Source organism: Cucurbita maxima, unplaced genomic scaffold (assembly GCF_002738345.1).
Source record: "Cucurbita maxima cultivar Rimu unplaced genomic scaffold, Cmax_1.0 Cma_Scf00025, whole genome shotgun sequence".
NCBI classification, from domain to species: Eukaryota; Viridiplantae; Streptophyta; class Magnoliopsida; order Cucurbitales; family Cucurbitaceae; genus Cucurbita; species Cucurbita maxima.
In genome coordinates, this window is record NW_019272041.1 from 704,237 (window position 1) to 731,033 (window position 26,797).

Here is a 26,797-nt window from a genome sequence, read left to right on the forward strand (position 1 = left end):
TTACGTTGTAGTGATTCCTTATCATTACCACTAAGACCTTCCATAAAAAATTGAAATTTTAAGCTTTACTCCCTAAATGCTGTTTCTTCTTCTCTCGTACTAAATCTGAACTTTCTTTATGTACATGCACGTTTAAAAGTTCTAAATTCTACACATTCTTATTTATTTTAACCTTTACTCTCCAAGTGTTGTTTCTTCTTCTCTCGTATTGGTACTAAATCTAAACTTTTTTTTATGTGCATGCACGTTTAAAAGTTCTAAATTCTACACATTTTTACTTATTTCCACTCAATGAGTAACCGTTTGTGGCTCGAATCCCTCTAAAAAATGGATCGTTATAACACCATTGCACAGACTCTCGAGGTGGAACAAAGTAAACCTAAGGATGTAGCAATGGAGATGCTTTAGGCACAAGCGCCCAAGAAAAGCAAAAAGAGAGTTGCGAGTCAACACATGCTCAGAGAAGAATAGGCACGAGGGACTAGCATGTGAGGTCCCCTAAGCACTAGTGCCTACCCCTGAGGTGCCCTCGACGCAGCCAACAATGACACTTACGTTGGAGGCGTTGTAGATGTTCATGAGGACTCGACCTCTCTATTTAAGAAGGGTTTCAAGAACATTAAAAAAAAATATCTATGCATGGGTGTCTTATCTTTATCTCTTAACTAGTGTCTTATGAGAAGAGTAGATTTGAGTATTTTAAGAAATACTTTGTTGACTTCTATCGAAGTCGGGAAATGCAAACACAAACAATCATGAAAGAACTTATCCTTTCATAAAAACATTTCATAGTCTTAACTTCGCTTTCAAGTTCAGGCTAAAATTGGATTGGATTAATAGTACTTGTTTGCACACGGTCGTGACACAGTAGATAAATCACTTTCTTTCCTAGTCTTTCCTTTTTGCAGTGGAAGAGGGACAGCTAGTCAATCTCTGCTACTTACATAATTAGCTGCTCTTGACTCTCCAATCTGCTACTCACATAATTAGCTGCTCTTGACTCTCCAAGCTCTGCTACTCACATAATTAGCTGCGGGCCATGTTAAGGCGAGAATCACTTTCTTTCCTTATTTAATCACTTACTTTCTTTCCTTTTTTGGTGGAAGAGGGCCATTTTTTAGTGTAAGAGGTTAACTCTCCCGTCCCCATCTTTTCAATATATCTATCTATGTGGTTATCTATCAAAGGCCGCACCAAAGTGTCGAACGTTTCCTTAGTCTTTGGATATCAGAAATAAAATCGAACGTTTCCTTAGTCTTCGGATATCAAAAATAGATAAAAAGAGCCTGAGCCTTTATCTAAATCCGACTTTGCCAAACACCATATATTAATTACATCATCATTATTATAATTATGACAATGTTTGGGAATAATTTAGCTTCATGCCAAATATTACAACCCTTGTTCTAAACAAGGGGATGAACATCTCTTACTGTTCGCACCCATAACACGACCCATTCTAGGCCACGCTTCAAGACTTATAATAATTGATGTTTATGATAATGATATAAATAGTAATGACTCCCCAAACATGAATGCAAAATGATACAATATATGAGTGATTAAGATTATTCAAGACATAAAAATCAGTAAAATCTCAGGACAGGACAGGACCCAGTGAAAGTGAATACAATTTGTAGCTTTGAAGTCAAGGGGTAATCATTTTGAATTTGGATAGGTGTATGAAGGAACCTGGCTAAGCTGTCCCCCCACCTTTTGCTTATGTTTGAATGAAGAATGGCCAATCCCTTCCCTTCTTTCCATCATTCAGCCCATCAGAGCAATCCCAGAAGAGTAAGCGAGTTTCAAGATATGGATGATGATTCTCTTTTGTAACTCGGGTTTTTAACTGGAATTCCATAGCAGTCTCCGACTCTGACTCTGGACGGGCGGTGCCAGCCCTGGGATGTCCTGAATGTCCTTGTTATTTGGATTCACCAGCTGAGGGAGACATTGCCAGAGTTGTTCAGCTATATACATAAAAGAAAGGAGGAAAGAAGGAGGGAATGGTAGGTACTACCTTGACAATGATGATGGCAATGACACCAATGACAATGATGAAGAGGAGGGCCATTATACATTTATCAGTCGCGATTTGTCGACCGAGTTCCTTCACCAGTTTCGAGGCTTTCTTCAGTGAGAAATGTATGGAGTCAAGCTCGTTTACTATCCTGCTCATTTGCTCCGTCTGTGCCTTCAGTGCTGCTGCTGTCTCTGTTCCCACGTTTACCGTCTCTTGCACGACCTATTCCATACATACACCCACCATGTATCGTTTTATTTCAAAGGATAACAACTGAACAAAAGAACTTCATTTGAAATCTGTTATCATTTCGAATTCAATAGGAATAGTCCAAACCGATCGCTAGCAGATATTATCCTCTTTGGGCTTTCTCTTTCGGGTTTCCCCTCAAGGTTTTTAAAACGTGTTTGCTAGGGAGAAGTTTCCACACCCATATAAAGAATGTTTCGTTTCCCTCTCCCATCCGATCTCACACCAACATAAACAAATAACAGCAGAAAATTGTTGTTCTAAAGACAAACTAACCTTTTTTGACCTCTCAATTGCTTCATCAGTCTCATCCATCATCCTGTTTCCACTATCAATCAGTTGCTGATTTGTCATGTCTGCAATAACGTATACAGCCAAAGTTCATATTCAACATTGTAAGCATGTCGGGTTTTGGTCGAACCCACCTATCAGTTTAGGAAAAATTTAAGATTGAAGCTCAAACAACGGACATCTAGACCGAAATATCCAGTTTTTCGCCTACCATAGTATTTCAGGCTTCAGCTCATATTCACAGTTGTTACTACAGCAATAGTATTCAAAAGTTGTTTAAATCCTCTACTAAATAACAAAAACAAAAACAAAATATGCATACTTGAAGCTAGCAACACATTATCTTCCCCATAACTTTCACCAGGACCATCAAAAAGATCGATACGCTTGTTTCCAAGATTGCTTGCATGCCTGCATCATCATCAACAACTACCAGATGTCAACGTTGACATGCTACGACATTCGTTCATTAAGTCAACTCACAAAGCAAAGCAAATACTTCTCAACTATATTGAGGATAAGGGAAAGGAAACGGAATCAAACTATAACCGCCCAAGTCCACTTTTAGCAGATATTGTTCTCTTCGGGCTTCCCCTCAAGGTTTCTAAAACGCGTCTACTAGGGAAAGGTTTCCACATCCTTATAAAGAATGTTTCGTTCTCCTCCTCAACTGACATGGGATCTCACAATCCACCTCTTTAGGGTCCAGCATCCTCGCTGACACTCGTTCTTCTCTTTAATCGACATGGGATCTCACAACCCAATGAAACATTCTTTATAAGGGTGTGGAAACCTCTCCCTAACAAACGCATTTTAAAAACTTTGAAAGGAAAGCGAAAAGGGAAAGCCCAAAGAAGACAATATCTGATAGCGGTGAGTTTGGGCTGTTACAAATGGTATCATAGCCAGAAGGGGTGCTGTTCTAGTGAAGACGGTGAGCCCTGAAAGGGTGGGGAGTGGACACGACACCAAGCAACATCCTAGTGAGGACGTTGGGTCGTTACACAAACAATGAACATAAGTTCTCAAACAAAGAACAAAGTTCTCAGAAGCAACCAAATACATTGATGATAGATATTGAATCTTACTGCTTTTTAAGGGCAACATATGAGTTCAATTCTTTGATCTGCACAAAGATACAGATCATATTTAATAACAAAGCACTACAAGAACAGAAATAAGAAGGAACAGTTCAACAAAGAATTCACTGTTAGCATCTCACCATAGACTGCTTTTTCTCACTCAGCATTTTATTAGTGTTCGAGTCATTCCCGCCTTCCAAATCCTTGACTTCTCTGTCAAACTCTTTAATAAGCCTGTACAAGAAACAAACAGAAAATGTTCACCAAAAGCAACAGGAACAAGACAAAGATAGATATACAAATCAATTTTCTTTCGGGATAGGCGGCTAATACTAATCTAATAAGTTCAATCGTCATCATCTAACCAATTGGCTCAAACACCAAACCGCTCGTGCCCACCCCATAACCACACGGGCTCGTCCTAAATGGAATGACTCTCTTAGTTACACTGCACCCTGACCCAAATCCCCATGTCCGCTCTTCTCCGCCATAGTATAATCAAGTATTGTTTATAATGTACATATATTTACATCATATCAATCCATTTCCATTGTCACTTTCTTAAACAAAGATTATAAAGCATTATTGTTAAAGTCATCACGATAATCACTAATGAAACTTTACATCATAGAAAGAATCAGAAGTGATATACCTCTTACAATCACGCATCTTATCTGTCAATTCTTCCAATTGTCTACTCTTCCTATTTGAGTCCTTGATCTTCTCCAACTTCTGAAACCCATTTCTGTAGATATAACAAGAACAATGGCAAACAAGAGGTTTTTAAGCTCATAAAATATGTTAATCAAAGTTCAAGCTCACTATTTCAAAAAAATAAAAACAATGAGTCAAAATGTTCTTGTTCTTGGAACAGGGGAAAGATGAGAAAAAATAAATAAATAATCAAAGAGTTCTTACGACAAAGCTCGAAAGATGTCATTGATTTTCCCCTCGATATCTGCAAGCTCCTCGCTGATCGAAGATAAATTATCATCCATCTTCAATTCAAATTCAGCCCTCAAACGAACAAAATGCACAGATTCTTGTCCTCCTCAGAAATAAGGGCACATTACAATCATTACAAGTGCCAAAATCTTCAAAGATCTTCGAGATCTTAGCCCCCACCTCGTGAATCTCTCAGAATCGGATTGATCGGGAACAATGGCGAAAATCCCCCAACAAATAAATGCCAATGCGAATCAAAAATCACAAACGAATTCAATCAGATCATCAATTTCTCATGCATTCATCATCTCGATCAAAACCCCAGTTGAAAAAACGAGACGAAAACTTCGAAGCATCGATCAACAGATTCAAACAAACAGATGCGAATAAACCCAGAAAAAATCTGAAGCCGAATTCAGATAGATCTGAACAATGCAGGCGAAGAAGGCGATCTAAAAAAAAAACCCCAACAACCAAATCCTTTCAGATTCTTCCCCTTGAAATTGAACACACAAAAAACAAAACAGCTCCACCTCGTGATTAACACAAAAACCTTCAAATAAAGTACAGAAAACTTGAATTTTATTGTGTTTATAGGCTTCTAAGATCTAGAAAAGAATATAATATAGAATGGGGATTTTTACTAGTTTTTTTTTTTTTTGTAAGGAGTTGAAGGTTTTTGGGTTTACAGAGGCGAAGGGGAAGAAGAGGCTGAGGGGGAGATGGAGATCGAGAGGGGTTTGTATCTCAAGAAAACAGAGGCGAAGAAGTTTCGATTTTTTTATATATATTTGTTTAAGAAAATAAAATTTGAATTTTTTTAGGTCCCGTTGTTTTGGGCCGATGAATAATTGGAGTGGTCGTTTTGCTTTGTTTGAAATCAAGAACCAATCGCGCTACATAACGCGTAGCTCCACGCGCTCCCATTTTTTGTTTTGAAATGAGAAGCAAACATTAGGTTAAATTACAAATCTAATCTCGATGTTGATTGTACACGGTCAAATTTTGGTCGGATTGAGTAAAGATCATTTATTATTTATGTGTCAATTGCGGGTTCTTTTTTGTATATTCAGCCAACCCGAGCTCACAAATAAATCAAATTGTCAAATTCTACAGAAGTTGTATTAAACTGTCAATTTTGACCATATTTTTTATCTCATTAGTATATGAATAGCTAATCATATTCAATATTTTCATAGTTTTAATAGTAAGATTGTTTTTTTTTTTTTAACATTTTATCGAACTATAAATTTAATTTTATGGGAAACTAATTTAACTTAAAAAATAAGACAAAAAAAAACGAAAAGAAAAAATTAACCGTCAATTTTGTCCCATATTTAGAAAAAAAAATTCATTTTTTCACGACTGAGGGATCATATAAGTATTAATAATTCATAAATGATCAACATGTTATATCCATGAACACTTATTCTACATGCATAAGAATGCAACTCATGATCGATAGTACAGTGACTTAAAAACAATGAATGAAAGTTGATTAATTAATTTATTTTGGTCTATAGACTTCTTTTTGTTAGTTAATAATACTAAGTTGAAAATGACGGATATAATCAAATTAATATTTAATATCTTATATATACATATATGATAAAATATCTATTTATTTAATTTGATGCAACTCTTGAGATAAATTCGTCTATATGAAATATAAAAATTAACCAAATTGGATGTTAATCAAACACTAGACATGCTCCACAAGACCTTAAATCTTGTCTACTCTTACCAATCCTAAAATGCCTTAAATGTATTATAGGGGGAGACATGATATCGACTCTTCACTCTTCATAGGCTTTGGGGTCTAAGTGAGCTAATTCATGGCACATGCATGAGTTATGGTGTAAGCAAGCTTTGCAAAATGAATGTCTTAGACATCTTCCATTAAAAATGAGTTTTCAATGACAGTATCAAACGATGCGAGTATATCAATATTACATCCAATCCCCTAAGCCGACTATTGGTATATTGGGTCATTCTCTAGTACTGTAACTAGAAATGACTCAACATGGACATGAGAGAGTTCATTCCTCAATAGTACTCAGATGGATGGATGTTTGAGGTGTCTCAATGTAAAGTCAACTCATTGGTAGATTATTGATAACTTTGTTCAAGTGAGCAGCAAAACTTCAATAACATCTCGGGACTTGGGATGACATCACGAAGTGTGAGTTGTGTTGTTGAGAATCAAAACAATGAGATGAAATGTGACGTTGTATTTGAAACACTTAGTCTGGAGTAGAAACAAAGTCAAGCTGAAGGACTTGACCTAGAGTTGAGGCATGTCAACTAAAGTTGCAATCAAGTGAACATACACATATGGGCGTATGACTTAGTTTCCGCATAAGTTGCGTTCAATCGACGAAGGAGAACCTTACCTAAACTTTGACGAAACCCCAAAGTTGGCTTAAAAATTATTAGAACATAAAAGGAAAGAATATAATGGAGAGAACTTGCAAAAGAATGGAAGTTTAGAAACATGAGAGTGGAAGAAAGACATAAAAGCCCAAAGAGAGCTCAGGCTGATTTTCACTATACAAAAAACACCACATTTGCAGGGCAGTTCCTTTCTTGATCTACTACTTAATGTGTGTATATACAATTAATTACAAAAAGGAGACCAGAAAAAAGAGGCACAAGTGTGTGTAACATCAATATCAAAGCTCAACTACAGCCACGGTTGAGCTCATTCTATGTACAATACCTGTTACATTTAGAGTAACAGACATGAAAATGAACCTATCTGCTTTGCAAGGGTGGTGCGAGCAGTTCCAGGCAGGTACCTTTCAATGGTAAAAAAAAACTCATAGGAGGGTAAAGAATTCAGAACAAAAATGAACAACTTGTGTCTTCTTCCCTTCGGAAAAGTATCGTGCACTAACTACTGAACCTATACAATCAGACCACTAAGATTGGTGAGTTGGTGCTCGTTTCTTGATCCATTTGTTTCTGGACAGCCTTCACAGCAGCAACTCTTGCTGCGTTTGCTGCTTTATTAGCAGCAGCTACAGCTTTGTTAACTCTTTCCTCCACCCTTCCCGCATCAAATGCTTTCTTCTCTGCACCTCTTGCTTCCTGCTCCACGGAATGCCACTCGGTTAAGATCATTGTTCTATATATATATTTGTCGAGTTCGATCAAGAATCGCATTTTTCCCCCCTATATCTAGTCATTGAAATGCCAACGGAATATAAATGGACAAATCATGTTAGTAGCTTGAATGATTTTAAAAGAGTAGCATAAACTACAAATCTAACAAGGCGGCAACTCTTAAGACCTACTACACTTCAGTCTACTAAATTCGACTAATTTCCAAAGCTACGTGATGCATAAGGTCGACCATAAATACATGATGCATGTTTATACTCCTACATAGATTATCCCTTTCAAAGTGGATGGCTCATCCGCAGCGAGAAAAAAATAACAGGGCTTGACGTTGTGACAGTGCAAAAATTGGTAACATGAAAGTTTCAACTCACAAAAAAGAAGTCGATTTATAGGCCAGTCTTTAATAAAACCCCAAGAAAAGAATGAATGTGATAGACCTTCGGTCAAGAACATAAACACTAGGACGAGAGGACGAGAGGTTGAATGAGTTACTGTTTCATGTGGGCCAACGTTCGTTACTATCTCGGCTAATTTGGAAACTTGAGCGTCATTTACATAGAGGAGCGTAAGAGAGAGAGAGCGAGAGAGAGGCATCCTTTTGACTAGTCTATCAAGTTTGTGGAGGGGTTAGGGAAGGAGCTCCCAAATCCTTCTTTAGCCCCTTGTAATTTCTCTCGGTTTATCAATCGTAGAAGTTAGTTCTACAGAATCTTCAGGCTGCTAAAACAAATAATAAGAACTTTACCTGGACTGCAGCGAGAACCTTAGCATGGCTGACAGCATAAGAAGAACCTGGATGGCTATTTTCAAGAACAGTAGCATTAAGAATCCCATTTTGCCAATGACCAGATTGTGTCTCTCCATTCCTAAAGGTGTACATTCCAAGCCCTTGCTTGCTTCCTTCGTGCCAAGCTCCCTCGTAACGATGTCCATTGCCGAATCGATAAACTCCAAAACCATGCATCTTGTCTGCAAAATACTCTCCTGCATATGTGTCTCCATTTCTGCATTATGAGATATTATTATAACAAACATCAACCCCTTGTAAATTCAGTTTTCTTAAAAATCATATGCATAAACCACTGGAGGCTTCTCAAATAGAATTTGTTAATACATTTCGACTAATGCTGATGGGTTTATTTTTCTGACTTGAATAGAACGGAGTTTGTAATGGCCCAAGCTCACCGCTAGCAGATGTAACATCCCACATCGGTTGGGGAGGAGAACGAAACAACCTTTATAAGGGTGTGCACATCGGTTACACTGCTAGCAGATGTAACCTCTCCCTAATAGATGCGTTTTAAAAACCTTGAGGGAAACTCCGAAAGGAAAAACCCAAAGAGGACAATATCCGCTAGCGGTGAGACTGGGCCGTTACAGAACATATTGTTAAACTTATCTCTTGAGCACAAAGTCAAGAGACTAATACGGTAATACCCATCACTTCAGCAATTCCAAACAGTCAAAACACCATTTTCAAACAAGAGAGGAGAGATAACTCTCCAGGCGAGTAATAATAAAATATGAACTTGTCCCTTCAGGTGACAAATTCTTCACATGAAGACAAGTGAATACGAACAATCAAGGGAGGAATTCTTACTTACTTAGACGGAAAAAAAATCTACCATGGTTTCATATAAGTTTGGATTCGAATGTAATTCACTAACAATTCGAACGTAATTCACAAGACTCATAAATAAGAAGCGAGTAATGAACTTTCCTTTTCAAGAGATGAAATCACAGTTCGACAAGATCTACTTCTTAGTGAGTGTAGAATATCAAAGGAGTTCTTACTTCTTAGATGGAAAAGATCTACCATAGTTTTCTATTGAATTCTGCTTTGTGTGTATTTTGATAACAACACTAAGGCAGTTTGATAATGATAACAACACAAAAACAAATCATAAAACTCATAAACAATGAACAAGAAACACTTTGATAATGATCACAAAACTAAGGCACTACCAAAATCCATCATCAAATAGGAGAAATAGAGATAACTAATTCTCCAAATGAGCAAAATCCAGATATCCAACAAGATCACGGATGAACTAAACACAAATTATCCAACGAAAACATAACACAAATGACTCTCAGAATTCAAAACCTGAAAAGAAAAATTACCTGAAATGGTAGTGACCCAATCCATGTTTGACACCCCACTTGAACTCCCCAACATAACGGCTCCCATCTTGGCAAGTATAAACTCCACAGCCATGGCACTGCCCGTTAGACCACTCCCCAGCATAGACATCCCCTGTGTAGAATCTGTAAATCCCAATCCCATTCCTCAACCCTTGTCTGTACTGGCCACGGTACCTACTTCCTTTCGCCCATGTCTCAACGCCATATCCATCGTACTTCTCATCAATCCAATCACCTTCATACCTTCCACTCATATGGTAGTGATAAACCCCGCTCCCAGAGCACCTCCCTTTGTGAAATTCCCCCTCATAAATGTCTCCATTACTGTTAAATCTCACCCAAGAACCCGACATCTTCCATTTCTCCGATTTGGGCTTCGATCCGATCGACCAACGAACATTCGAAACAGCCTTCGTCGCAGCAGAAGACGAGAACGCGTTAATTGGAGATGATCGAACAAGAAACAGACGAATCGAAGAGGGGAGACGCGGGACTGCAAGATTGAGAATAATCAAGGCGGCGATGGAGAAGAAAAGCACGACGAACAACTTGAGAACAACGGAACGACGAGGGTTCGAGAAAAAGAAGTAAATGAAAGGCAAAGAGAGGAGGATGAGTAATCGCAAGTGAACTCGAAGCAACTCGCGACAACGAAAATGGCGGAAGATTTGTGAAGCAAGTGATTTAGTTGCGAAAGGAACAGAAAACGAAGCCGATGACATAAGAAACGGAAAACGCGAAAGCAAATAACTCGCCTGAGTCATAGCAAACCCTTCGTAGAATTCAGGGAGAAGCTTAGAAAACGCCATGAACGAGGCAATCAAAGTGAGTCCTACATGAGCGGAATCTTGAATTCAGAAACGGATGATTCTGCAAATGGTTGAGGCATACGTATATAATCTCTGTTGTTTGTTGGCCGTTTCTCCAAGAATCGAAGGCTCAGATTTTGTTTGATGTTCTTCTTTCTTAGGTTGATTCTATGGGAATGACATTGCCCAAAAAGGGCTGCAAGAAAAGCTCTGCAATCTTGATGAAATGGTATTGCTGGTTTTGTAGCTGAAGAAGACGAAACCAGATGATGCAACAACAGTGACCTCCTCCTTTGTATTTACCGAAAATGCCATTCCACTTTTTGCTTTTTTTAAAAAAAAATATTATATCGTTCACCTATGTTTCAACCATAGAATTATAAAATTCATAACATTTTTTATAATTTAAAGGGTTACTAACATGTTCGTGAATAGTGTGCAAATGAGGTCACAATTAAAAATTAAAAATTAAAAAATTTCTATTTGGGGTTGAGAATGGAGATTCCTCGCTCTATTAGGATGTTCTCCATTCCCATTTGTACATAAAAGTGCATATCTACACATGCATCAAAATTAAAGTGCTACAACTACATGGTCACTTATGAGATTTTTTAATAGAAATTAGGGTCGGATAACGCAAATAATTCATTAAAAAGTTGTTTGAAACCAAATAGAAGGAATATTCTACAAAGTGTCTTGTATTCTCTTCTCGATTGGTGTTATTAATAAAGAGTGCGAGTGTTTCCCACAGAAAGTTGTGTTCAACAATTTGGTATCAGAGCGAGATTAGTGTAGGTTATCTGATTTTTGGAATTCTTAGTATGCTCGGTGGTTGCAGCTCTATTTGATCTTCCACATCAAAAATGATTTTCTTTTAGATTAGTAGTAAGTGAGTTTCTTTTGTGTCGTTAGTAGTCTGTGACTCTGCAAGTCTTGTGTCGAAAGAGCTTGTTTGGTATTACTGAGGTATGGCCAACACGATGAGTGATTTCCAAGTCGTTGGAGGAATCAAGAAACTCGACAATAACAATTACAACACGTGGGCAACATGCATGATGTCCTATTTACGAGGATATGATCTTTGGGAGATCGTTGGCGGGTGTGAAACTACGCCGTCGGAGGAGGATTCTAACAGCGCTTGACGCAAATGGAGAATCAAAGCAGGCAAAGCAATGTTTGCCTTGAATACCACAATTGGAGAAGAGATGTTAGAACATATTTGGGATGACAAGACACCAAAAGAAGCATGGGACACGTTTGTGGTGTTCTCAAAGAAGAACGATACAAGGCTACAACTTCTAGAAAATGAGTTGTTGTCAATTTCACAACGTGACATGACGATTGTTCAATACTTCTACGAGGTCAAGTCAATCTATCGGGAGATTACTGAACTAGACTCGAAGTCGGCCATTGTAGAATCTTGAATGAAAAGGATTATAATCCACGGATTGCGACCGGAATATAGAAGCTTTATTACTATTGTACAAGGATGACCTATTCAACCATCCCTTGTAGAGTTCGAAAATTTGTTAGCCAGCCAAGAAGCCATGGCTAAACAAATGGGAGGCATCACATTGAAGGGTGAAGAAGGAGCACTCTACACAAGTGAAAGTCGGGGCAATAATAGGTCATCTACCAAACGTGGATAGAATGGTGACAAAAGAAGAAACCACCAAGGAACTGTACAACCTGAGAGAGCTCAGAAGAACGACAAAAATGAGTTTCCAAGGAAAGAGATTTGGAGGTATTTGCTATAATTGTGAAAAAAAAAGGGTCACATGTTTAGAGATTGTTGGTCTAGGAAAAAGTCGGTTAAAAGCAATGTGACAATATCCAAAAAGAAGATACAGGATGAATGGGATGCAGAGGTCCTATGTCCAATAGTAGAAGACGAGCTAGCACTCATGGCAATGATGGAAGAGCATATCGATTAAAAGGATGACTGAATCATTGATTCAGGATGCTTAAACCACATGATTGATGATCAAAGTGGTGCAATGGAAGAGGGGTGGCCCTCAGAAAAGGAAGTATTACCAAGCTTGGACAACACTGAAGAAATTCCTCTACAGAAGACGGGGGAGCAAACTGTACACTCTTGCTTAAATGCTAATGTGCTTGGAGATTTGAGTGACTCTGATGTTGATGAGCCAGAAGTGACTCAACCAAACAAACCTGGTGAGAAGGAAATGACACTTCAACAACTTAGACATTCAGAGATAATCCAAAAGTTAAATCCAGAGTATGCCAATGCAGTTATTGCAGAAGACGGAGTTAACCAGCTAGAGACATGTGAAGCATCACAAAACTTGGCTTGCCAGAAAGCGATGGAGGAAGAAATTATAGCCCTGGAGCAAAATCAAACTTATGAACTAGTACCAGGACCAGAATATATCAAATCAATCTTTTGCAAGTGGATTTACAAAATAGAGTGTACCCCAGATAGATCAATCGCGAGATACAAAGCTCAGACTATAGATTCAAGGTTCTCTCAAGAATATGAACTACGTTATGAGGAAACGTTTAGTCCAGTGGCGAAGATCACTATCGTACAAGTTCCTCCAGCACTTGTAGCAAATAAAGATCGGAAATTTTGGCAGATGGATATGAAGTATTCTTGCATGGAGAGTTGGACCAGGAGATCTACATGAACCAACCAAATGCATTTGAAAACGAAGTTGGAGTCATTAGTCAATATATGCAAAGTCCAAAGAAGCCTCATCTTGATGCGGCTCAACGAACCTTGAGATATGTCAAAGGTACAATCAATTACGATCCTTCGTATAAAAGAAGCGAAGACTAAAAGCTATCTAGATATTGTGATGTTGACTATGCAGGAGACCATGATACTCGAAAATCAATCACTGGGTATGTGTTCAAGCTCGATTCGAGAACAATTTCTTGGTATAACAAAAAACAACCAATTGTATCATTGTCAACTAGAGAAGCAGAGTATAGAGCAGTGGCGGGAGCAACTCAGGAATGTACATGGCGAAAACTTCTGATAGAAGATTGGCACCAGAAAGTTGACTATTCGATACCACTTCAATGCGACAACCAATCTGTGATTTGTTTAGTAGAAAATTCGATGTTTCATAGCCGAACAAAGCATGTGGAGTTGCACTGCCATTTTATTAGAGACAAAGTCTTGAAGGAAGAATACGGATGACCAAGTGGCAGACGTCACTACAAAAGAGTTGAATACTTGCACACATGAGAGCCAAGTGGTAGACTTGTCTACAAAAGAGTTAATACTTGCACACATGAGAGCTTTCGCTGTGGTGCAGCGAATGAGAACTAGTGCTGAGGGGGAGTGTTGAAATATCATCACTAACCTAATAGAATCAAGCCCATTGTATATTTATTTTAGTAGAGATTTTAAGATACTCAAATACTTAGATATTTTAGGAGAGAGATATGAATATTTTAGGAAAAAGATTTAGATTTGGTAAGTCTAGATTTAGATTAGATTGTTTTGCGTAGGCTCTATAAATACCTCTCCACACTACTTACATTTTCATCCAAGAAATCCAAAAACAATAAAAAGTAATAGTATTTTATAAAGTGTTTTCTATTATCTTCTCGATTGGTGTTAATAAAGAGTGTGAGTGAGAATATTCTCTTCTCGATTGATGTTAATAGAGAGTGCGAGTGAGAATATCCTCTTCTCGATTGGTGTTAATAAAGAGTGCGAGTGGGAATATTCTCTTCAAATTGGTGTTAATAAAAAGTGCGAGAGTCTTTCCCACGTAGAGGTGTGTTCAACGTCTCTATCCTAACAACTCTAAATAAGAATACAAGCTAATTTACTTTATGCTTTTTTCAGAAATAATAAATCAAAAACGTTGTTCTATTCTTACAAATTATAAATCAAAACCAAGAATGATAAGGTGACTCAGAAATTGAAAATAAAGCTCAAATTTGTAAATATTTGTTGGTCTGCAAAAAGGATTTCGATTTCCAAAAATCAAAATAAATAATAAACCCAAAAAGTGACAATAAAAAACTAAAGAAGACAAAATCTAAATATCAAATGTATGCAATAATGATGACGATCAGATTAAGAGTTGCCTGAAAGGCCAATATAATTATCTTAATATTCACACATTCAGAGGCAAAGTTTGAAAATGTAAAAATATTCATAATACAGAAAGAACATGAGCATAACAACAAGATTTCAGTTGAGCCAGATGCCAATACCAAGAAGCCAATTTCTCCATTCGAGTAATTTTTTTTTTCTTCTGTAAGAAATCAAAGTTAATGCCGAAGAAATACCTGGAAGAATATCTCATGGAGGCTGGCACAAATTATTCCCATGCTCCTGGAACCTGCCCTTTCCATTTAAGTCAGCACAAAGATCATTCTCCATTCTTAACAGGGATTTCACATCGCTCAGCAGAGTCAGTTGATCCTGTCCATCATCTCGTTCGCCCCCCTTGCCTTCATCTTATCTTCTTCCAGTTTCGTGATCTGAATAAGAACTGAGAGTTGGTAAAAAAATAAACAAAAGATAGCAAAAGAGATTCAGCAAGTACATGTGGTTTTGACATGTAAAAGAAGTCGCTATTGAAAGACTCATTTGATGCAAACCGAGCTTTCCAGTATTTAGCATGATAGGTATGAACATAAATAGAAAGGGCATCACTCAACTATTGTAATTTGTAAACTTTCAAAACATAACCATTTTGGTCCTCGCCATTATTCAGTTATCTAATATCTACCCGCCCAATACTCGCATCAATCACTCAATGAGGCTAAAAAATATGTCCATATCAACATTATCACATACTTGAAACCATAATGTTCGTTAAAAATAACGAAAATGATTATCTTATTAAAGTTCTGGGACTATAAAAGATATGTTAAGAGTTCATGGACTAAAATGGAATAAACCTAAAGAATAGAGGGACTACAATATGGATATTTTGGAAGTTTAAGGACCAAAGAAGAACTTAAACCGTTCTTTTCACCTAAAAGTTAACCATTATAAAAGCAGTCAAGTAAGTCTTCAAATTCTACACTCAGATTAATGTTATAGAATCTGAGAGGCCAGAAGGGCCTCCAACATACACGTGTCAATTTAACATAAAAGCTTTACAGTCATATGAAAGGAACGGCACCTTTCATCCTGTCTAATCTTCATTGAAGTATTTCTCCTCGGCATCATCATTGGCTTCCCTCAGCCAGTGATCATCCAACGTCTCGTCATTGTCTATTTTTGAGTAATCTAAATGCTCGTAGTCTTCTCCCAACAAAACCTTCTGATGCATGATGTATGTGAATTGGTCCATCTGATCTTGCATATCTGCTTCAGATAAAGTTGCTCCATGATTAGACCCACCCTCCGCAGCTTGAGTATTGTCTGTTGCTGACCTTTCATGCTGATTATCCTGTGCGGTGGATACCTACAAGTGAAAGCATCACATATCAAACACCTGACTATAATGGACAAGTGATATCTGCATATCACAATATATTCAGATGTGTCATTCTGATCAACCCACAATGATCAGATATACTTTTTCTTGATAAGAAACAAAGATGTTTATTAATCACAAAAAAGAAGACTACCTAAGGGACGGGAGTAGACATAACACTCTCTCAAGGAGGTACAAAAGGAGAGCCTTACAATCATTAGTAATTATGAGAAGGCTTATAGTTATAAAATAATTTTTTGAGGTTAGTACACCACCACAAAGATCAGATATACTAAACATTACTGTCTAAAGAACATACAAGCATTAAAACCATCTGTATTAGTTAAATAGAAAGGAGCTAGGAATGCAAAAGGTTGGACAATGGACAAGGCAGAAACTAAAGTGCACACCATTTCAGTTTTATTATAGAAGTCATAATCAACGGGAGGAATGCAAAGAAGACTTGTATAAAAACATATTTAACAAGCCAATAAGAAGTAGATGTTAATCAGACCAATGCATAAAATATATTTATCAAAAAATAGAAGGAAAAAAATAGAAAAGATGATACGAAATTACCTCCATGGAATGAGCTCCATTAGCAGCCTTGTCACCTTTCCCATCCTCCCCCACTTCCTCCTTCTCCTCCTCTTCTTCATCTTCCTCCTCTTCTTCATCTTCCTCCTCCTCCTCCTCCTCCTCTTCTTCCTCTTCCTTTGGGTTTAAATCATTACCTACCAAGTCCCTTTCAGCGACACCTAATCTGAGTTGCTCTCCTCTGATCTTAGCAACCAACATTGCTTCCTCTGATCTCCTCATCAGAGTCTCAGACCATCGCTCTCCTGGTCTTGCCATACCTCTACCACTTGGATCTTGAAATTTCCCTACATACTCATGATGTAAAAAAGGCTGTCTATCCCTCATTGCATCCTCCGAGAAGTACTGGCCATCACGTATCAGTTTGTTCAGATATGCCCTCCTCCTATTTTTCACAACAACTGATCTAGAGTGTAGTTCATCTGATGTTGGACTCTTTATACTCCAAAGGTGCTTTAAATGCCAATTGATCTCGTAATCATCCTTAAGATTATCAAACTCATGGAGCTCATTGGATGTCAATTGTGATCCATATCGCTCTACATCAATCAAAGTTGGAGGAGCAACAAACATTAGAATATTAAAATTGTATGGAGAGAGGCAGCTTCCAAGGATCAAAATCAAAATAGTTACAAAAAAGGTTTGTATATATTACCAATCCAAGATATTACTCTGCTAGAGTTTCAATTAATAGACTCCAAAAAGTGCCCAAATATATATTTTTTTTAACTTCACTTTCAGTAGCAAAAAGTGTGGAAATCAGAGATATTGAATTGTTTCTTCTTCACGGCTTATAACGATTCCAAATACCTAAAAGAAAATTACTTCATAAAGATATAACAGTTGTGGTAATGCGTCAGAGTTTGTTCCTTCCTCTCAACCGTAGAACACTCAGAGACACACAAAAAGACGTTAAAATTCATTATTGTTATATTTCCTACAATTGGTAAGAAATTGGGACTCATACTTCATTCTTCAGCTCACAAAATGACAACCAAAAAAAACGAAGTAAATTATGGAGCACACTGTTCTCATTAACTAATTTCATCTTCTCCTTCATTACCCTAGAAGCTAAACTGAACCATAGGACTCAGCATTATGAACCTTTCCATTAAATCTCCTCACTAAGACGCGTCGGATAATACAAGAACCATATAAAATATAAGCATGAACTACTCATTCTTGTCTCTCAAAATTTTTCTTTCGAATTCGATCAATTAAGCTAGGGCTCCTTAACAATAAACATACAACAGAAATCCACGCCAGAAATTGCAAAAATCCAAAGGTTCATTAGAGAGAGAGAGAAACCTAGAAAGACGGCGACGTCACGAGAAAGGAGGTCCAGCAGAATGGCCTTGCGCTGAGACGGATTCGTGGCAGTGGATTGAAGCGCACGAGGAAAGTAAAGACCATCATGCAACGAAAGCCTTTCCGACAAGCAATCCATGGCTTCGCAACTCAATCCTTTTGCCGCCGCTGCTTCCATTTTCTCTCGGCGTCGTCTCTTCCCCGGTGAAAAAAAAAAGTTCCTCGGTCGGCTCAGTCGGTGATGAGAATGGGGATGACACACGTGAGCAGCACGTGATAGATAATAGAGTCCGAAGAAAATAAAGTATTTCTATTTTCTATTCGGAGTGTGTTTGGCAACCCGCTTACCGTATCCCTTACATGGATTAAAGTTCCACTTTGATTGTGGTTTGAGTTAAGAAAACAAAAACCGTTTCCGGTTCGGTTTATCTTAAAAAAATGAATTTGCTCTTTGTAACAATTTTTACCTTAATTTTTTTATTGCATCGACTATAAAATTTCTCAAATTTTATTAATTTGAATAAATCAAAATTTACCTCACCATTAAGCTTAACCCATTATTTCAAAGTAATAATAATAATGACGTAAAAAATTACAAATTTATATATTAAAAAACAACTCAAACAATGTTTTTTTTTCTTTAATTCAATTAATTTTGTATAGGATGAACACAAACTATAATAAATTTCTTAATGAATTTTTACAACTGCAAAAATAGAAACTTTTATATTAAATTACATTTTAATCCTTTCAATTTTAAAATTTATTCTAAAAAAGGTCCTTCAACTTTGAAATTAGTCTAATTATAAAAATAATTTTGAAAAATAAAATTTTGTTTCAACTTTGTAGAAATGTCAATAAAATAATGTCCATATCCATAAATTTTTTATAAAAAAAATTATAAAATATTTAAACTATCAGATAAGCATTTTAAAATTTTTATTATTAATATTAGTTTTACGATATACCCTGAAATTATTTTAAGACAATATCCTATATTTTGTATGATTAAGATAAGATTAGCCATTTGAAGAGGTAACATTGCCTCGTATCTCTTAAAGAGACAACATCGTTTACAACAAGACAATATTACCTCTTCAAAAGATGACATCGTGCCCTTAAAAAAAAAAATAAAAGAATCAAAGAAAAACCCTCATTGTTTCGCCACTGTTCTTCTCTCATACGAACACACACCTACCCCTCTCACCAACCTCATCATTTCTTTTCTGTACGAATCAGTATAAGGGTGTCTTCTTTTAACTCGACAATGCTTAGTCGAAACAAGACTATTAAGATATTATATTTGGAAAATATATTTTAATAATTAGTTATGGAGTATATCTTAGATATCCATAATCAGTCGTTAGGAGTATATTTTAGGTTAGGATTTAATTAGCAGTATATTTTATCTTACTTACAAGATTTAGTGAGATATATATTTTCCCTCGTTTTTAAGTATTGGTTGATAGTTTGTATCCTATTCAAACGTTGTAAACATTAATGAAGATCATACTTTCGATCCCAATTCTATTTCTCATTCTTAACAAACACTTATAACACTGATATATTTTCCTAAAACTTATTTATTATGTGTGGGGGAAGGAAAGGGAAAATGTCTCATAATTGGGTTGAATCAGTAAACTCAGTTCTGTTTTCTTCCCTTCAAAGAAAACAACAACAACAGCTTCTTAGCTTCCTCTGTTACGAGGCAATCTCATCCACCTCAGAATTAAACACAAAACTTGGGAAGGTGGTTGTTATGTCCCTGTCCCCCACAAACAACAAAAGGATCAACAATTTGAAACCTAACCAAACATATATTATGCTTTTTCTTCTTTACCTCAAGTATGGAAGCGTCATCACTTTCAATAATGATGGATTCTTACACACAAAACTTTGCCATTCACTCTTGTCTATCTTCCCATCTCCCTTCACATCAGCCTCCATGAATGTCTGTACAATATATTCCATCAGATAAAAAGCTGACAGCGACACGGTACAAAATTTAGTATCGAGTTCTTGAATGGAACTTCGACATGGGCCAAACCGAATATTTCTTTCTTTCTTTCTTTCTTTCTAAATGATGATTCAGATATTGGGTCCTTTCTAGTTTGCTTATTTTTGTAAATTGTAGCTACGTATTCTAGAAAAAAAATGTAACAGTTCAAGCCTGCCGTTAGTAGATATTGTCATTTATGGACTTTTCCTTTCGGCCTTCCCCTCAAGGTTTTAAAACACGTCTACGAGGGAGAGGTTTCCACACCCTTATAAAGAATGTTTCGTTCCCCTCTTCAACTGATGTGAGATTTCAGAATCCACCCTCCTTCAGGGCTCAGCGTCCTCGTTGGCAAACTGCACCGTGTCTGGCTCTGATACCATTTGTAACAGCCCAGCGCTAGCAAATATTGTCCTTTTTGGACTTTCCCTATCAGGCTTCCACTTAAGGTTTTGGGTAGGGAGAGGTTTCCACCTCCTTGTAAATAATGCTTCATTCCCCACTCCAATCGATGTGGGGATCTCACAAAAAATCTCAATACTCTTTGGTTAATAAAATAGTTTTAACAATAACTGATAGAAGAGTATGATCTGCTGAAAACTACAGGAAACTCAAACAACTAATGATCCTGAAATTTTATGGTACCTGACCTTATCAAGGATTATCTCTATTGTCTCATCAGCCAGCTTCATCTCAGATTCAGAAAGAAGGGCAATTAGCATCTGCTTCACCTACCAAAGTCAACAAACAAAAAGCTCTGGTTGAGTTAACCATGAAAAATCTTCCACAAAAACAGGCACAGATCTTCCATTCATAGCATCCCAGTTGCTTATCTACCGATTTCGATGGCGTGCCATATCATCCACTACCATGTAGCATGTAAATTTTTGGGCAGGACTTGGACAGAATCAAAATAAAGATAATGGAAACAAATTGAAAACTTTTTCTCATCATTGAACGTATCTAATAATCCATGCATCGTATGGATCATATTCAACCAGAGGCATAGAGAACCTACCTCTTGCCGCTCAATGAATCCAGTGTTATCCAAATCGTAAAGCTTAAACGAAACTGTAAGGTAAATAAATAACAAGCATTAGTCAAGCCACAAAATAGAATGATACATGTGAGGTATATATTATGTCATATCCTGCATACTTACATTCAATCTTGTCTTCCTCGGGAGCATTAGGATGAAAGACACTCAATGATCTTACAAAGTCACCAAAATCAATGAACCCTTGCTGCTGAACATCAAATAGATCAAAGAGCTGCATACATAATGGATCCAACCTTAAAATATGCTATGAGAAAATATAGCCATCAAATGGAACCATGAGTCATTAATAACAGATGAAGTTAGATTCATTGCCAAAATATTACTAAAAATGAATTACAATGTCAAAACCGATGACTCGATGTGTAACAACCCAATCCCACTGCTAGTAAATATTATCCTCTTTGAGCTTTCCCTTTCGAACTTCCCCTCAAGGTTTTTAAAACACATCTACTAGGGAAAGGTTTCCACACCCTTACAAATAATGATTCCTTCTCCTCCCCAATCGATGTGGGATCTCACAACCCACCCCCCTTTGGGGCTCAGCCTCCTCGCTGACACATCGTTCGGTGCCTGGGTTTGATACCATTTGTAACAACTCAAGCCCACCGCTAGCAGATATTGTCCTCTTCGAGTTTTCCCTTTCGGCTTTCCCTCAAGGTTTTTAAAACGTGTATGCTAGATAGAAGTTTCCACACCTTTATAAAGAATGTTTCGTTCTCCTCTCCAACCGATGTGGGATCTCACACGCTAACACTTTTGGTAAGGAATTTAAGATAAAAGCTTATATATTTACCCGATTTGCTAACAGATTTTCCTTCTTTCTGTTATTAAAAATGGCCAGCTGAAATTCTTCCTGCATATAGAACAAGATCGTTATATAGAACATCTTCAAATCACTGTTGCATAGAACACATACGTTTGACTAATCCAACTAAACCAGCAAAATCAATGGCATTATCCTCACTGCTATACATGTACACATTATTTAACCAAAACAATGTGAGTTCAAATAGTTCTTGCACAGACATGAAGAGAGGGATGATAACACGAACACTGGAATGATAAGTCATATCAGAAACAAATACCCTGTTTATTAAACCATCATCTATGATAGAACTGCTGATGCTCTTGTACAGCTCAAACAATGCTTCAACTTCACTGACACTAACTGTTGAAGCAAGTATAAAGAACAAGAAGAATCATGAATAATATATGAGAGAAATTCAGACCAACATGAACGTAACTCGATAGCTAGAAAGCGTCGGGAGAGCATAGATTCAATAGAAATAATCCAAAAGTTAGTCATTAAATCTAGAAACTCAGAACTCAGAAAACATAAACAAAGCACAACTTACAAGCTGTTTGTGAGGCAAGATTTATAGGATCTTCATATCCTGGAAATTGTCTGTTTTCTTTAGAAAAAATGCAGCCCATTTACTGAAGACGAAGATTGGTGTACTACAAAGCAATCCCAACGCAGCACCTTGACTTCACTACAATACTTGATAGACCCCAACACAAGCACACAACCAGCAAATCAACTTCACAAAAAAGTAAAAAAAAAACAACTAAATGATCTGCATTAGCAAGTTTTCTGAAAATTACTTGTTTCAATTCTCAGAGACTAGGATATTACAATAGAACAGAGTGAAGGAACCATAAAATGGTCATATAAACTAAAGTGCCTATGAATAATCCCACCAAACGATATCCAAATCCCAACAACTCACAGAAAGTGTATGAAAGAAAACAAAAATTCCCCCACTGTAAAGTGAAAGATGAGCATTAAACTGAACTATTTGGTCAAAAATCGGACACAAAACAACAAGAGATCCATACTGTTCCTTCTCATTTCTTATCAACAAAGAATCAGAAAATGATGTCTAACCCCATAAAGAAACCAAATCCAATCATCACAAAACCATGAATTACATCAAATTTCGCAACAATCCACATAAAACAACAAATGCATTAAACAAACCCAACAAAGAAAACCCCACAAAAAAGAACAATCCACAAGATAAAAAAACAACTCACCAGCAAAGAATTCAGCCCAAAATCCCCAAAAGCTCGACGGAAAAAGAAGAAGTAAACGAATTAGGTTGCAATCCAAGCGAGCTTTAGAGATTATGACAGGGTTTTATGTAACGATCGAAGGGCGGAAAATTGGAGGAGAAAGAAGGAGCTTCGCTACAAATTTCTCGTCGTTTTTTCCAGAAAAGCAAATGGGAACAGCGATGATTGAAGTGCCATTTGGATTAGAGTGAGTATGAAAAAGAGCGCCAAAGCAAAAACAAAGATTATAAAGAGAATTATGCGAGCGAGAGAGAGAGGAATTCATGGTCGAGTCAAAAAGGCAACGGAAAGCGAATGGGGCCTCGTGACTGAGCATGGGTTTCATAGAATATTCGATTAAGCTAGTTATTAAGTTAATTACGTAAATAAGCTAATTATTTAATTAATTATGTAATTAAGCTAATTATTTAATTAATTCTGTTTCATATTGCTCAATTTAATACATCATATACCCATCTAATAAACCCTATAAATAATTCAATTTATTGAGAAATTTTATGTTTTCATTTTGCTCATTTGGTGTGTCTAATTACATGTTTGCCCCTTACTTTTCAAGATTAAAAAATGTACTTTTTTTTTCTTTTTTTTATTACTAGAATATCTTAATTATTACATAAAATAGGTGAGATGGAACTATGGATCTTTAACATAATTTTTCAATTTAGTTCATTTGTTTATTGATTTTATTTTACCTTATTTAGTGAGCTAGGTTCACATTAACATTATATTAAAGTATTTTTTGAAATTTTGGACAAATAAAAGGACGCGTACAAAATATATATATATACTAAATTGGTAGGATTAAAAAAAAAAAAAAAATCTCTAAGGGTATATTGATAAATATCAAAATTAAAAGTTTTTAAATAACATGGTAAAAAAGAATAATACTCAAAAGTGATTGTGAGAAATTATGCATGGAAGAGTCCCCGAATGTAAGACGAAGTCAACCCTCTTAAAGCAAACGGAGTAGCAACTACGGATCGAACTCTCCTAAGAGCTGGGGGTGAAAGAACAGGCACGGGAAGTGGAGACCACAGACCCTCCCAACAAAGGTAAGGGAACTCATGGAGAGAACCCCACTAGAACCAATACAATCGGCCTCCCTTCACTTGTTTCATATGCAATGGGACCCTATTGAGCATACGACTGCCCCCAGTAAGGCAACCCTTCAGGCATTCCAAGCGACCTTGTTCCGGAAATGTCGAGATAGGGACTACCCATCTGAGAGCAATGACAACTCCCATATGGGAGCACTCAAGTTTTTATTGCACTCCAAAAGAAAAGAGAAGAGTCAAAAGAGCCGGTCTAAAGAGAGTTTTGTATGTAGAGACATGGGTTAACCGCTGAGCGTCAAAGAACATTATAATCGAGTCTAAGGCCACTCAAAACTTTATGACAAAAGTCGAAACTAAACGACTAAACATCAATTGGCATCAAGACTTAGGAAAGATGAAAGCTATCAACTCAGGAGCCTTACCCATTCGAGAGGTAGCTAAGTGAACTGTCATTAAATTGGGGACATGGAGTGATCAGATCTACTTCGTGATTGTCAAGATGGACAATTTTGACGTGGTACTCAAAATGGAGTTCTTACTCAAAAATAATATCGAGCCTATGCCCTAGGACAAATGCTTAGTCATTATAGGGACCAATCCTGCATACGTCCAAACGAAAATCAAGCAATCTGAAGGGGTAAAGATGATATCGGCCCTCCAATGAAAACGAGTCTAGCTCACAACAAACCCTCTTTCATGACCATCCCCGTAGTAGAGGGGGAGAACTTGTTGGAACCAATACCCACTAGGATACAAGTGGTATTGGAAAAATATCACGATGTCGTGCCAAAGATTTTACCGAAGACATTACCTCTGCATAGAGGTATAAATCATGGAATTGAGCTACGGCTAGGAGTTAAGCCACCGATAGAGAACGCGTACCGAATGAAGCTGCCCGAACTTGCAGAGTTACGAAAATAAATTGATGAATTATTGATCGTAGAGTTCATTTGGCCTACAAAAGCACCCTACGGAGCCATGATATAATTCCAAAAGAAGGATGGTAGCCTTCACTTGTGCATCGACTACCGCACCTTGAATATGATAACCGTCTGGAATAAATATCCACTATCCATCATCACCGATCTATTCGACCGACTCCAGGTCTAGCTACTATCAAGTTTGAATCGTCGAAGGTGGTGAATCCAAGACGACCTATGTCATGTGATACGATGCTTTCAAATTTCTTGTCATGTCATTCGGTCTCACCAATGCTCCAGCCACATTCTGCATGTTGATGAATCATGTTTTTCACAAATACCTTGACAAATTTGAAGTGGTAGATCTAGATGACATCGTGGTTTATAATTCAACCATGGAAGAACACCGAATTCACTTGCTTTGAAAAAATGAAGGAAAACTAGTTTTATGTAAAGAGAGAAAAGTGCTCATTCACCTAAGAATGCATTAACTTTCTTGGGTACGTCATTGAAGTGGATCAAATTGGAATGGAAGATAAGAAAGTCAAGGTCATCAAGAACATGAAGGTCCCCACTTTAGTAACCAAGATACGTTCCTTCCTCGAATTAGCCAATTACTACTGGCGATTTGTTGAAGGATTCTCAAAACGAACCATTCCTCGGACATAACTACTGAGGAAGGATCGCAAATGGAATTGGACACCCAAGTGTTAATCAATATTCAAAGACTTAAAGAGAGCCACGATAGAAGGACGGGTACTTAGAAGTTTCAATGTGTCGTGACCTTTCGAAGTTGAGACTGATGCCTTTGACTTTGCCCTCGGGGGCATCTTTCTACAAGATGGACACCCCATTGTCTATGAAAGTCGAAAGGTAAACGAAGCGGAAAAGAGGCATGCCGGGCCTGGAGGCAATATTTCCTCGAGGCCAAGTTTACTGTCAAGATGAACAAAAACTCAATATGCCACTTCTTTGACTAGCTTAAGTTGTCCTTAAAGAAAGCGCGTTGGCAAGAATGTATGGTAGAATTTGGCTTCCATTTTAATCCCAAGTTAGGATAAAGTAAACTAGGTTACGTATCTCTTGAGTTAGAAGAGCGAGCATGCAGCCTTGTGCATGCTAGCTCATTTACAAGCAAGCAAGCTAAGTGGGGCAATACGAGAAAGTATTAGTGAACATCTAGCCAAATACCTAGTTGCCCTGCCCATCATGCAATTGGCTAGGGAGGGAAAGACCTGTCAGTTTTTTATCGAGGAACAACCTACTCCTTACCAAAGAAAATCGATTATACATTTCCCATTCGGGGAATATGAGGAGACTTCTACTAAAGGAATGCCACGAAACTTTGTGGGCAGGCCACAATGGGTGGAAGCGAACCTATGTCATCCTTGAAAGGTGATACTATTGGCCCAACCTCCGAGACGATGTAATACAAATCATGAAGACATGACTTGTCTGCCAACAAAACAAGGTTGAATGGATGAAAATTGTAGGGTTACAAGAACCCCTACCAATCCCCTCTTGACCACGGGAGAGTGTATCCCTTACTATATCACTCACCTCCCTAAGGTAGGAGAATTTTAGTCCATATTAGTAATCGTGGGCAGGTTTTTCAAGTATGTCACATTCGTCTCAACCCCCAAGTAGTATTAAGCTTAAACGAGAGCCCAACTATTCTTTAGGAACATTGTCAAACTGTGGGCC

At 37.3% G+C, this 26,797-nt stretch overlaps 4 protein-coding genes across 7 annotated transcripts; all 4 read right to left on the reverse strand.

Annotated features, from left to right (window-relative positions):
• Nucleotides 1–1,508: 1,508 nt before the first annotated feature.
• On the reverse strand, nt 1,509–5,351 carry LOC111498473 (novel plant SNARE 11-like). Its single transcript, XM_023149741.1, has 8 exons — nt 4,564–5,351; nt 4,298–4,390; nt 3,786–3,879; nt 3,652–3,689; nt 2,886–2,974; nt 2,549–2,628; nt 2,021–2,245; nt 1,509–1,941 (listed from the first exon to the last, which is right to left on the reverse strand). Exons 1-8 carry the CDS (start codon nt 4,641–4,643, stop codon nt 1,846–1,848), a joined length of 795 nt encoding a protein of 264 aa, XP_023005509.1. The 5' UTR covers nt 4,644–5,351; the 3' UTR covers nt 1,509–1,845.
• A 1,751-nt stretch (nt 5,352–7,102) lies between these two features.
• Nucleotides 7,103–22,672, reverse strand: LOC111498412 (phosphatidylinositol 4-phosphate 5-kinase 5). Its single transcript, XM_023149655.1, has 4 exons — nt 22,655–22,672; nt 9,838–10,723; nt 8,459–8,717; nt 7,103–7,680 (listed from the first exon to the last, which is right to left on the reverse strand). Exons 2-4 carry the CDS (start codon nt 10,665–10,667, stop codon nt 7,504–7,506), a joined length of 1,266 nt encoding a protein of 421 aa, XP_023005423.1. The 5' UTR covers nt 10,668–10,723; nt 22,655–22,672; the 3' UTR covers nt 7,103–7,503.
• Nucleotides 14,701–18,239, reverse strand: LOC111498443 (coiled-coil domain-containing protein 97). The gene is made up of 4 exons (XM_023149695.1): nt 17,987–18,239; nt 16,661–17,217; nt 15,785–16,069; nt 14,701–15,134 (listed from the first exon to the last, which is right to left on the reverse strand). Exons 1-3 carry the CDS (start codon nt 18,162–18,164, stop codon nt 15,797–15,799), a joined length of 1,008 nt encoding a protein of 335 aa, XP_023005463.1. The 5' UTR covers nt 18,165–18,239; the 3' UTR covers nt 14,701–15,134; nt 15,785–15,796.
• LOC111498500 (calcineurin B-like protein 1) lies at nt 19,435–23,400 on the reverse strand. 4 transcript variants are annotated; one of them, XM_023149773.1, is made up of 9 exons: nt 23,080–23,400; nt 22,398–22,543; nt 22,128–22,210; nt 21,836–21,895; nt 21,145–21,253; nt 21,001–21,053; nt 20,633–20,713; nt 19,827–19,939; nt 19,435–19,751 (listed from the first exon to the last, which is right to left on the reverse strand). In XM_023149773.1, exons 2-9 carry the CDS (start codon nt 22,474–22,476, stop codon nt 19,688–19,690), a joined length of 642 nt encoding a protein of 213 aa, XP_023005541.1. In that variant the 5' UTR covers nt 22,477–22,543; nt 23,080–23,400; the 3' UTR covers nt 19,435–19,687. The 4 variants fall into 4 exon arrangements, with proteins under 4 accessions (XP_023005541.1, XP_023005542.1, XP_023005543.1 ...); XM_023149774.1 differs by having other exon boundaries at nt 22,398–22,583; XM_023149775.1 differs by lacking the exon at nt 23,080–23,400 and adding an exon at nt 22,648–22,734.
• Nucleotides 23,401–26,797: the final 3,397 nt, after the last annotated feature.